Below are 13,501 nucleotides of genomic sequence, written 5' to 3'. Positions count from 1 at the left end.
CCAAGATAGAATAAACCAGATAACTGTGACCCATTGGGTCATCTTTTGAGAGAAAGGCAGTACCGTCAGGCATGACAGAGAGAGTATATTTTGGCCATTGCCCCAATCTCAGGAGAAAAATTGCAGTACACCTTGTAACTTGTGCGTTTTGTTTTGTTTTTCCTCTGTTCAGGCCTTTTCTTTAAAAAAATAATAATCAGAAACTGGGACAGTATGCGCTAGGCAGAAAAATCACATAACCGTGACAGAGTTAGGACTTCACTTCCCCTTGGTTGCTAAGAGCAAAATCACATAATTGTCACAATTTTATTGCCGCCTTCTCCAATGACCGCATTGGGGACAATTAGATGACTGTAGGGTGCTTGTGACGGTCATAAATTCAAGTGTTTACCACAGGCTTTTTTTTCCCCTGGTTCGGGGACAATGACATGAGTGTGGGGTGCTGTGACAGTCATAAATGCAAGCATTTACCACAAGCTGTTCCCCCCACCCACTGTTACAATTTTGAATGGTCCCTGCCCAAGGTATTATTTCCCCCCACTGCCCTTCAATTGGCCCTGATATTTTTTGGCCATTATGAAGGTGCTTTGTCACCCTGCCTGGGAGTCTAGGAATGGTGGGGAGATCTTACAGGGGCTGTATTGAGGAGGATGCTGACGAATGTGATTTTTTTTTTCTTGGTAATTGACTATGGATAGTTTTTGTATGTCTGTATCTTGGTTGAGGCTGAGCACCAAAGAATTGAGACCTTTGAACTCTGGTGCTGGAGAACACTCCTGCCGGTCCCTTGGACTGCAAGACGATCAAACCGATCAGTCCTACAGGAGATCAACCCTGACTGTTCTTTAGAAGGTCAGATCCTGAAGATGAAACTCAATACTTTGACCACCTAATGAGAAAGAAAGCCTAATACTGGGAAAGATTGAGGGCAAAAGAAGAAGGGGATGGCAGAGAATGAGGTGGCTGGATGAAGTCACTGAAGCAGTAGGCATGAGCTTAAATAGACGCCAGAGGATGGTAGAGGACAGGAAGGCCTGGAGGAACATTATCTATGGGGTTGCAGTGGGTCGGACACGACTTCCCAATTAACAACAACAATCTTGGTTTTTACCCAGTTTTTGGCTTTTACCTCTTTAGCGTTGTCCAGAGTTGCTTTGATGTGGTCTACATTTGACAAAGTAGACAACTTACTTCTTGGTAAGATAGAAAAAGATGGGATAGACAGGATCGCCACCAGCTGGATTTGCAACTGGCTGACAAACCGTACTCAACAAGCAGTCCTTAATGGTACTATATCTACATGGAGGGAAGTAAGCAGTGGGGTGACACAAGGTTCTGTCTTAGGCCCAGTACTCTTCAATATCTTCATAAATGCCTTAGATGAGGGAATAGAAGGGGAACTCAGCAAATTTGAAGATGATACTAAGCTGGCAGGAATAGACCACACCCCAGAAGACAAGCTCAGGATTCCAAAAGATCTTGACAGACTTGAAAAATGAGCCCTATCCAACCACATGAAATTTCATGTGGAAAAAAGCAAGGTTTTACATCTGGGCAGGAAAAATCTAAGTACAGATTTGGCTAAACCTGGCTCAAAAAACAGTAAATGTGAGAGGACCTTGGAGTCCTAGTGGATGATCACTTAAACAGGAGCCAGTAGTGTGCGACAGCAGCCAAAAAAGCTAATACAATCCTTGATTGTATAAACAGAGGCATAGAATCAAAATCACTTGAAGTATTAGTACCGCTTTATAAAGCCTCAGTAAGACCACACCTGGAATACTGCATCCAGTTTTGGTCACCACATTACAAAACAGATGTTGAGACTTTGGAAAAAGTACAAAGAAGAGCAACTAAGTTGATTAAAGGCCCGGAGACTAAAACATGCAAAACGGTTGCAGGATTTGTTTTTGGCTAGTCTAGAGAAAAGAAGGACTGGGGGGAACATGATAGCAGTTTTCCAGTATTGGAGGTGCTTCCACAAAGAAGAGGGAGTCAAATTATTCTCCAAAGCACCAGAGGGTAGTAGGACAAGAAACAATGGATGAAAACTAATGAAGGAGAGAAACAACCTGGAATTAAGGAGAAACTTCCTAACTGTCAGCCTCCACTCCAATCTTCATCTCTTTTTGTACTTCTTATATTCAGTTGTTAGATAGCATGGGATTTTATTTCTAATGTAAATAGCTTTTGGATTCAAGTTAAGTAGAGAGGGCCCTTTAAGAGTGTCAGTCTGACATAATTAAGGGGGGAGGGGAGATTAATGTTTTGAATTCAACAGGAATGTTTGAGCGCGAACTCTAACGGACATTGCATTCCTGATATGATTGACAGCCAGAGACCTGCGGAAGAAGATTACCCCGGGACCCCGGGAAGGAGCTGGCATTGGACCAGACCTGATGACCTCTTGGGAAAGAGGAGGGAGTAATAAGGGGGATATAGATTGTTAGCCATATTTTGTCTCAGATTCAACTTAACACTGCTGCTATCCAGATGTACCTAGTAAAAGTACTTTTCTTTATTTGCAAATGAAGTCAAGGTGTATTCTTTCCTAGATATAATCAGAGGCAGCCTGACACTAACAGTGAGGACAATTAACCAATGAAACAGCTTGCCTTCAGAAGTTGTGGGCGCTTCATCACTGGAGGTTTTTAAGAAAAGACTGGAAAAGTCACTTGTCTGAAATGGTATAGGACTCCTGCTTGAGCAGGGGGCTGGACTAGAAGAACAAGGTCCCTTCCAGCTCTGTTCTGATTCTGATGAGATGAGGGAGGCTAAATTTCAAACATACAGTCCACAACTTATAAAGTTTGTTTAATGACTGTTCAAAGTTACAACGGTGCTGAAAAAAGTAACGTGATGGTTTTTCACACTTACGACCATTGCATCATCCCCATGGTCATGTGATGAAAATTCAGATGCATGGCAACTGATTCATATTTATGACAGTTGCTGTATTATGAGATGCTGTCTTTATGAGATGTATGCTGCATCTCTAATTGAAGTGCAAATGGATGGACAACAATACACCGCTTTATAAAATATTTCTTTCACATTTTAATTCAATCAAAATTTCAATCCATTAATCCACATATTTTCCCATTGTTCAGACTTCGTATTTATATCCATTTTGGTCCATTTCACTGTTCAGTTTTAGCATATTCATCTTCCCAATTCATTTTCAGCAACAATTTATATAATTTTACAAGATGTACATCCTTAGTACATAAATCTGTTTCAAACTCTGTCTTTCAATCTACAAAAGCAATTCTTTTTATGACTTTGGAGACTCTTTTGATCCAGTTAAAATTCTTCTAGCAATTGTGCATGGGCAAACCATTGACAAATATAATCTTCTTTTTCCAATTCTTCATTTGTTTTTAATTTGGGTTCTCTACCAATAAAAGTCAATAAATCAGCATAGCAGCCATCATTTCTCTTCTAAGTTCTGCTGATGGAAAGTCTTCCAGTTGACCTTGTCTCTTAAAGGCCACCTTATCTTCCCTGCTGTTTGAGCTTTCAACATCTACTGAAGACTCCACGTTGGGGAGGGGGGGACTGCATCATCTAGAGTGACAGAGAATAGGTGACATATCATTAAGCTATTGATTTATTTAAAATTTTTGTTTTAATTAAACATAACTAATGGGCACACTAAATTAAACAAACTGTCATTGTTGGGTCCAAGCCAATGAAACCATACTAAGGCTAAATTCAGTCTTTTTTCGATGACCACACTTCAATTCCCAGAATCCTTCATTCCTGATCAATTTGTGCAATAGGACAAATAAAGCAATGGGGTCAGAAGGGTGGGACGCTCCCCTTCATTATGGCCAGGCGGAAACCGGATAGCTGTGTTGGGGTTGGTGGTGGCTGAATGTGGATTTCCACCCAGAGCAAGGGTTTGGTAGACCACCAGATGTGAAGGATTGCACAACCAACTTGTTCTACAAAATGCTGGCCTTTCCAGGGGTGAAATGCTCCCGGTTCAGACTGGATCGGGCGATCCAGTAGCGATCATGGCGGGTGGTTCGGAGAACCGGTAGTGATGGCGGTGCAAGGCTCCGCCCATCCACCTGGGTGTCATTACTTCCTGCTTTTAAAAGATTAAAAAAAGGCTCTGACAATTGTGCGCCACAGCTGTGATCGTCAGAGCCTTTTTTTACCTTTAAAAGCATTTTTCCGGGGGACTTTCTCTGCCCCGAGACATTGGCTGGGGCGCGTCTCCCCATATTCCTCTCGCTGCCTCCATGGCTACTTGCTGCTTTTGCACTTAAACTTGGCGCGCTGCACAATGGGGGAGATGACGTCCCTTCCTCCTCCTCCTGGAGCCCATTATGACGGGGAGCATTGGCTGCAGCCGGGCAGCCCAGCCAGTGTCTAGGCACAGAAAAAAGTCATGTATCTTCCAACAAGGGCTGGAATACGGAGTGAGTCTCCATCTGCCACCAAAGCCCTTCTCTTCTCAGGACAGGCAAGGAGTGAGGGGGAGGGAAGGGTGAATAGAGGGCAGCCAGCCAACAGAGAACCACAGCAGGGGAAGGAAAGAGCTTCATTTATCTGGGAACCTGAAATTTAATTGATTTAAATCATATGGTAAAAAGCACCCAAAGAAGAAAGAACAACATCAGCAAAAACAAACAAACAAACCCAACTCTTGCCTGTTTTTGGAAATGGTTCAAGAGGGAACACACACAAACGAGAGAGGGAGAAAGAGAGAGGGAGGGAGAAAGAGAAAGATGAGAGAAAGAGAGAGATGAGAGGGCTGCCTGCCGTTTCCTGCTGCAGTCGGGCAGTGAGTGAGAGAGAGAGAGATTCAGCTCCGTCTGCTCCCCTCGAGGCAACCTCGTGGGGCTGTGCTGTAACAGCCTGACAGTCACTGCTTTTGCAACGCAAGGTTTATTTTGGTATCTTTCCAGAGACAGAAAGAACGAGGCCGAATTTCCTTACAGTTATTCCCTGGGAGTGTGTGGGGGGGGGAGTGGGGGAGAGAGAGAAAAAGAAAGAAAGAGAACGAGAAAGAAAGAAAGAGGAAGAAATTTCACCACTGGTTTGTACCAGGGATGGGTTCTACTTACCTTTACCACCGGTTCGCATCATGCCTGCCCACCTTCCGGTCAGTGGGCGGAGCCTCCCGCCGATTTTACTACCAGTTTTATAGAACCGGTGCGAACCGGGGGCAACCCACCACTGGTTTGTATGGAGGATTGGTGGTGGATGGGATGGGATCCCGAATGGAGAGCAGGGCAAGAGAAGGCTCCGATGTTCGCTTGGGTGGCGGAGGGAAACTCAAAGTGTTGGGGCTTCAGAAGGGGCAGAATGTACTTCAAAATGTACAGTTCTTGGTTCTAACAGTGAGTGATGTCAAGTTGGCCATGCCTGCCCGGTCACATGACCATCAAGCCACGCCCATCAAGCCACGCCCACAAAACGTAGCAAATGTTTTTACATTTCACCCCTGGGCTTTTCCCTCGGTTTCTAAAAGGGCACAGAACAACCTTGGCTCTAAGCACCTGAGAAATGTTTGCAATTTTTCACACCCTGCAGACTTACCTAGTGAGCCGGCCTCCGAATTGCTCTCTTGTTTTATCTCCAGTGGAAAGCATCACCTTTACAATCTTGATGGCCTCTTCCTTCAGTTTGGGAGATTTTAGCTTCCCAAATTCTCCAGGGTTTGGGGTGTCTGAAAAAAAGAAAAAGGAACGTTGATTCCAGCTCAAAGAAGTCCTACAGAAGATACTCACCAGGCATGTTCTCCGTTCCCTCCCAGATAAGTAAGGGTCAAACTAGTTGGGGAAGATGGGACCAAAAGACACTTCCCTACTGTTGTGTCTCGTCCAATCTCACCTCAGCCGGGGTCTTCTTATCTGCTTCCGAACACGGAGGAATGTTCTAGTATGCCTCCCGGCCCTAGCCCTGGCTCCATGCCCAGACAGGCTGAAGAGGAAGAAATACCTCCAGCCCCCAGCTCTGGCTCCATGCCCAGGCAAACGGAGCAACTAGACCCCTCCCCCTCCTCCACAGCATGTGAGCCTGAGGGAGGTCAATTACCAACAGCTGCCGACTGGAGTGACCCTCGCTTCAGAAGAATTGATAGGCGGAGGCGACAGAAGGAAGGGAGGGGCAGGCCTGGATAAGTGCTGAGTCATGGAGCCATACCCCATGGCCTATATAAAGGATCTGCTTTCTGGCATTCTCTGAGTCAGGCAAAGTCTAAACATATCTTGCTGAAGTCACTTTCTGGTCTCCTGCCTGCCCTGAGGACTTTGCTAGGACTTTGGCAGAGCTGCAGAGGCACACCTGATTCGGATTTCCCTGACCCGGCCGTCAGTGGAGGAGTGGGACACGACACCTACTTCACCAGAGAAGCTGGCTAGAAAAGGGGATTGGAGAATAATATCATTGCAACTGAAGTGTCTCAGGATATAGTTATAAATGGTCTCTCCATTTTTACTTATCTCTTCACTTATTAAATTAAATATTTCACTTATTAAATGAAATATTTAAAAATGGATAAAATGACAATGTATGGAGAAAGTAAGTTTGGCCTAGTGGTGAAGGCACCAGTCTGGTATCTAGGAGACAGTCAGTTCTAGTCCACCTTAGTCAGGATAGCCAGCTTGGTACGTTTGGGCCTCTCACTCCCTCACTCACCCTAGCCCTCCATACAGGTAATCCTCAATTTACAACAATTCATTTAGTGACCATTCAAAGCAGGGGTGAAATGCTCCCAGTTTGGACCGGATCCGATAGCGATGGCAGCGGGTGGTTCGGCGAACTGGTAGAAAAAATCCCCGCACCCCCCCCCCATGCCCAGCTGTTGTTGTTTTTTTTAACTTTTAAAAGCATTTTTTCTTTGGCCAAAAAAATGCTTTTAAAAGTAAAAAAACCCCTCTGATGATCACGCAGCTCAGCTGGGATCATCAGAGCCTTTTAAAAGCATTTTTCCTAAAGGTTGTAAAAAAATGCTTTTAAAAAGATTTGTCAATCCCAGCTGAGTTGCCTGATCGCCAGAGCCTTTTAAAAGCATTTTTTACTACCTCTTCGCCCGAAGAGATTGTAGAAAAAATGCTTTTAAAAGTAAAAAAAAAAAAAAAGTTGGCTACGCCCACCCAGTCACATTACCCACCACTACCAAGCCATACCCACAGAACCGGTAGTAACAAATTTTACATTTCACCACTGATTCAAAGCTACAACGGCATTGAAAAAAATGACCTAAGACCATTTTCACAGTTACCTTTGCAGCATCCCCATGATCAAGTGATCAAAATCCAGATGCTTGGCTACTGGTTCATAGTTATGACGGTTGCAGCATCCGAGGGTCATGTGATCCCCTTTTACGACCTTCTGACAAGCCAAGTCAATGGGGAAGCCAGAGTCGCTTAACAACTGGGTTGCTAACTAATCAACGGCAGTGATTCACTTAACAACTGTAGCAAGAAATGTCATAAAATGGGGCAAACCTCACTAAACAAATTTTTCACTTAACAATATAAAATTTGGGTTCAATTATGGTTGTAAGTCGAGGACTACCTGTACTGGGCTATTGTTCTGGAGAAAATAGAAAGAGGAAGGATTATTGTGTGTGTTTATTGCCCTGAGTTGTTGGGAAAATAAATAAATAAAAAGAAGAGGGAAGCTTTCACTCCACAAAAACTTCTGCAGCCATTCCTTTATTGAAGCAATTGACAAATAGACCTTTCTACCTCACTCAAAATATTTTATATTCTATAAATATAAAGGCAGGGTAAACTGACACATATGGGAAAACCCGAATCTGAGAGGCCCAGGTTTTCCCTCAGTAAATCAAAACCGCCAAGACCATCCCCTGACTCCGCAATCGATCACATGCTCCAACCGTCCCATCTCAAGACAGCACTCCGACCACTCCTTCTCCAGATTCGGGATCGGCCTGACCTTGACCGACAGGAAGAATGCTATTATGTCTAAAGACAACCCCTCTACTAAATTCCCCCCTCCTCCTTTCCCACGCATGAGAAAGTGGCAGCACGGAAGCTTCCGGCCTAATATGGCTTCCAAAGCAGACAGAATAATATAATGCACCATTGGATCAAATCAATCAATAATATTTATTTGATCACTGACTAACACAATTTAAAAGAACAAAACTAGAGTGAAGCAAATACAGGTAGTCTTTGACGTGCGACAGTTTAGTTACAACGGCACTGAAAAAAGAGACTTATGACCATTTTTCACACTTATGACTGTTGTAGCATCCCCATGGTCATGTGATTTACATTCCGATGCTTGACACCTGACTCACATTTATGACGATTGCAGTGTCCCAGGGTCACCTTTTGCAACCTTCTGACAAGCACAGTCAATGGGGAAACCAGATTCACTTAACAACTGTGCTACTAATTTAATAACTGCAGTGATTCACTTAACAAATGTGGCAATAAAAGTCGCAAAACTCACTTAAGAAATTTCTGACAGGGCAACGTAAACGTTGGGCTCCGTTGCAAGTTGAGATACAATAATATACTAACAATCAGCAGAATAAGTGACACATAACCAGTTCATTTCTCTATTATGCAGGACCTATTTCACAGACAAAAGCCAGGAAAAGCTCCAGGCCCAGACAAGATAACTCCTTCTTGCTTAAAAGTCTGTGCTGACCAATTGGCCCCCATCTTCACCCATATTTTCAATAAATCACTAGAGATGTGCTATGTTCCTTCTTGCTTCAAACGCTCTACCATCATCCCAGTGCCGAAGAAGCCCACCATCAAGGAACTGAATGACTACAGACCAGTTGCTCTAACATCTGTAGTCATGAAAATCTTTGAAAGGCTAGTGCTTTCCTACCTGAAAACCATCACGAATCCGCTCTTAGACCCCTTGCAATTTGCATACCGAGCAAACAGATCTACAGATGATGCTGTTAATATGGCTCTGCACTACATCCTACAACATCTTGAGTCTCCAAAGACCTATGCAAGGGTCCTTTTTGTAGACTTTAGTTCAGCATTCAATACCATCATTCCAGACATTCTTCTAACTAAGCTAAACCAGCTACAGGTACCGGAACAGACTTGTAAGTGGATCACAAGCTTCCTAACAAACAGGAAGCAGCAGGTGAAGCTAAGCAAGATCACATCAAATACCTGTACAATTAGCACAGGGGCCCCCCAAGGCTGTGTGCTCTCCCCACTTCTCTTCTCTCTGTATACCAAAGACTGCATCTCCAATGATCCATTTGTTAAGCTACTGAAGTTCGCAGATGACACAACAGTGATTGGTCTCATTCGAGACAATGACGAATCCGCATATAGACGAGAGGTCGAACAACTAGCCTTGTGGTGCAACCAAAACAATCTGGAACTGAACACACTCAAAACCATAGAAATGGTGGTAGACTTTAGGAAAAACCCTTCCATACTTCCACCTCTCACAATACTTGACAACACAGTATCAACAGTAGAAACCTTCAAATTTCTGGGTTCTATCATATCGCAAGATCTCAAATGGACAGCTAACATCAAAAACATCATTAAAAAAGGACAACAAAGAATGTTCTTTCTGCGCCAACTCAGTAAGCTCAAACTGCCCAAGGAGCTGCTGATCCAATTCTACAGAGGAATTATTGAGTCTGTCATTTGCACCTCTATAACTGTCTGGTTCGGTTCTGCAACCCAACAAGAAAAACACAGACTTCAGAGGATAATTAGAACTGCAGAAAAAATAATTGCTACCAACTTGCCTTCCATTGAGGACCTGTATACTGCACGAATCAAGAAGAGGGCCGTGAAAATATTTGCAGATCCCTCGCATCCTGGACATAAACTGTTTCAACTCCTACCCTCAAAACGACGCTATAGAGCACTGCACACTAGAACAACTAGACACAAGAACAGTTTTTCCCGAAGGCCATCACTCTGCTAAACAAATAATTCCCTCAACACTGTCAGACTATTTACTGAATCTGCACTACTATTAATCGTTTCATAGTTCCCATCACCAATCTCTTTCCACTTATGACTGTATGACTATAACTTGTTGCTGGCAATCCTTATGATTTATATTGATATATTGACCATCAATTGTGTTGTAAATGTTGTACCTTGATGAACGTATCTTTTCTTTTATGTACACTGAGAGCATATGCACCAAGACAAATTCCTTGTGTGTCCAATCACACTTGGCCAATAAAAATTCTATTCTATTCTATTCTATTCTATTAACTATATATATATATATATATAGGTCTTTGGTTGTTCAAAACCCGAACAACCAAAGACCTATATACAAACACCCGTGAAAACCTCAGAAAACAAATATATATATATATATATATTTGTTTTCTGAGGTTTTCACGGGTGTTTGTATATAGGTCTTTGGGTGTTCGGGTTTTCTCCCGTAAAATTGGAAGTGTCTTGGCGGCGTTTGAAGTCTCATTCGTCATCTTCAGGCTTCAGCTTCGTGCTTCTGGGAGCAATGTGTGATCGCAGCTGTTTCTTCCTTTTAACTGCTAGTGGGGGTTTGAACTGATTGGGTGGGAGCTTGGCTGTGCTCTGATTGGATGGGGGTTTTTCTGTGCTCTGATTGGCTGGGGGTGTGTCCTGTGTTGGTGGGGGCTTGGTTGTGCTCAGATTAGCCTGAGTTGCAGGGGGATTTGAGCTTGTGAGCTGCATTGCTGTTGTTTGGCTTCGTGTTTGTGGTCGTGCTACATCTTCATAGTGGGTGTCTGTCTGCTGTATGCATGGATTGGAGGGGTTTGAAATGGCTAATGTTGCAGCTGCGGTCTGGCTTCTGGTCCTTGGTCGTGCTTCCTGATCAGTGTGGGTTTGGGTCTGCCTTCTGGGTGGATGTGTGGTGATGACATCCTGTGTGGACCTCGTGAGTGTGGGTCTGGTGTCATTCCTCGTGTTAGGGACTCGTTTGTCAATAAGGGCGGGTTTGTCAATAAGGATGGGTTAACAACCAACTTCCCTTCCTAGATGTCTTAGTCTACAAGAAATCCAATGGCTCCCTAGGACACACCATCTACCAGAAGAAAACACACACAAACCACTATCTGCACACATGCTCACACCACCACCCAGCACAGATCAACTCCGTAGCCAAGACACTCATCTCTAGAACAAAACGCTTAGCTGACAAACAACACCTAAAAACCGAACTACACACTCTCACAAACGTACTAACATCCAATGGATTCCAGAGAAATAAGATTACCAAACTAATCCAAAAAGAACCCCCCACTAAAATCCAAGACAGAGAACAAGAAAACGGCACAGCCCTCCTCCCATATATAAAAGGCACCACAGACAGAATCAGCAAGATCCTCCACAAACATAACATCAAGACAGCATTCTGCACAAACCAAAAAATATCCACCATCCTAAGAAACCCCAAAGACAAAATTGAGTTAGAAAATCAAGGAGTATATGAAATCCCATGCACCGCCTGCCCCACCACATACATCGGACAAACCAACAGAAGAATAAGTGCACGCATTGAAGAACACAAGAACTCAGTCAAAAAAGAGGAACCAACTTCTTCCCTGGTCCAACACCTTAAAGCCTCAGGACACGATATTGACTTTAAAAAGACCAGAACTATCGCCAAAACTGAACACTTTAACAACAGAATAATCAGAGAAGCCATCGAGATAGAAAAACGCCCACACAGCATGAACAAACGAGATGATACCTCCCGCCTACCAGCCATTTGGAAACCCGCCCTTATTGACAAACGAGTCCCTAACATGAGGAATGACACCAGACCCACACTCAAGAGGTCCACACAGGATGTCATCACCACACATCCACCCAGAAAGCAGACCCAAACCCACACTGATCAGGAAGCACGACCAAGGACCAGAAGCCAGACTGCAGCTGCAACATTAGCCATTTCAAACCCCTCCAATCCATGCATACAGCAGACAGACACCCACTATGAAGATGTAGCACGACCACAAACATGAAGCCAAACAACAGCAATGCAGCTCACAAGCTCAAATCCCCCTGCAACTCAGGCTAATCTGAGCACAACCAAGCCCCCACCAACACAGGACACACCCCCATCCAATCAGAGCACAAAAAAAACCCCATCCAATCAGAGCACAGCCAAGCTCCCACCCAATCAGTTCAAACCCCCACTAGCAGTTAAAAAGGAAGAAACAGCTGCAATCACACATTGCTCCCAGAAGCACGAAGCTGAAGCCTGAAGATGACGAATGAGACTTCGTCGAACGTCGCCAAGACACTTCAATTTTACGCGGAGAAAACCGAATAACCAAAGACCTACATATATATATATATATATATATATATATATTTCTCCCGCGTAAAATTGGAAGTGTCTTGGCGACGTTTCGACGAAGTCTCATTCGTTATCTTCAGGCTTCAGCTTTGTGCTTCTGGGAGCAATGTGTGATTGCAGCTGTTTCTTCCTTTTTAACTGCTGGGGGTTTGAACTGATTGGGTGGGAGCTTGACTGTGCTCTGATTGGATGGGAGGTTTTTTTGTGCTCTGATTGGATGGGGGTGTGTCCTGTTTGGGTGGGGGCTTGGTTGTGCTCAGATTAGTCTGAGCTGCAATCACACATTGAGCTGCAATCACACATTGAGCTGCAATCTGCAATCACACATTGAGCTGCAATCACACATTGCTCCCAGAAGCACGAAGCTGAAGCCTGAAGATGACGAATGAGACTTCGTCGAAACGTCGCCAAGATACTTCCAATTTTACGTGGGAGAAAACCCGAATGACCAAGGACCTACATGCAAACACCCGCGAAAACCTCAGAAAACAAATATATATATATATATATATACATATATATATATATATATATATATATATATATATATATATATAATTTGCATTTATATCCCGCCCTTCTCCGAAGACTCAGGGCAGCTTACACTATGTCAAACAATAGTCTTCATCCATTTGTATATTATATACAAAGTCAACTTATTGCCCCCAACAATCTGGGTCCTCATTTTACCTACCTTATAAAGGATGGAAGGCTGAGTCAACCTTGGGCCTGGTGGGACTTGAACCTGCAATAATTGCAAGCAGCTGTGTTAATAACAGACTGCATTAGTCTGTTGAGCCACCAGAGGCTATTAATAGATTTGTTACCTGGATGATTGTCTATGGAGATTCTCAATCATCCAAGTCATGGTTGTCCCAAAGGTGCTCTTTCAAGAGGCAACTGGACATTGTTTTTTCAAAGGCAACAAAGGCAGCAAATGAGGAGCCGTTGGTGCTCTCTGAGCTTGCTTGTTTTCTTGCAGACGTTTCATTACCCAAACTAGTTAACATCATCAGTGCTACCAGTAGCAAGGAGTTCTGTTTACTGTCAGTTTATAATTCTAGGGGCAAAATGTAGATTGACTTAATGTCTCTATAAAATTTAGAGTGTAATAACATGTGTCAGCTGGTTTAATTTCTTCATCAGCACATGGACAAATACTACCAGCTACAAGGATTTTACTATACCAGCCTTAAAGATGGAAGAATTT

General features: G+C 43.6%; 1 protein-coding gene across 1 annotated transcript in view; it reads right to left on the bottom strand.

Annotated features, from left to right (window-relative positions):
- Window positions 1–2,675: 2,675 nt before the first annotated feature.
- LOC131193505 (RNA-binding protein 25-like) overlaps window positions 2,676–13,501 on the bottom strand; it is a 32,808-nt gene continuing 21,982 nt past the window's right edge. Inside the window, exons 5-6 of the mRNA XM_058173749.1 lie at window positions 5,554–5,683; window positions 2,676–3,567 (exon numbers count right to left, since the gene is read on the bottom strand). Coding sequence (XP_058029732.1) covers window positions 3,564–3,567; window positions 5,554–5,683 — 134 coding nt within the window. The 3' untranslated portion in view covers window positions 2,676–3,563. The remainder of the gene's footprint in view (window positions 3,568–5,553; window positions 5,684–13,501) is intronic.

This window comes from Ahaetulla prasina, chromosome 2 (assembly GCF_028640845.1).
Source record: "Ahaetulla prasina isolate Xishuangbanna chromosome 2, ASM2864084v1, whole genome shotgun sequence".
Classification (NCBI taxonomy): Eukaryota; Metazoa; Chordata; class Lepidosauria; order Squamata; family Colubridae; genus Ahaetulla; species Ahaetulla prasina.
This window is presented reverse-complemented; position numbering and strand designations above follow the sequence as displayed.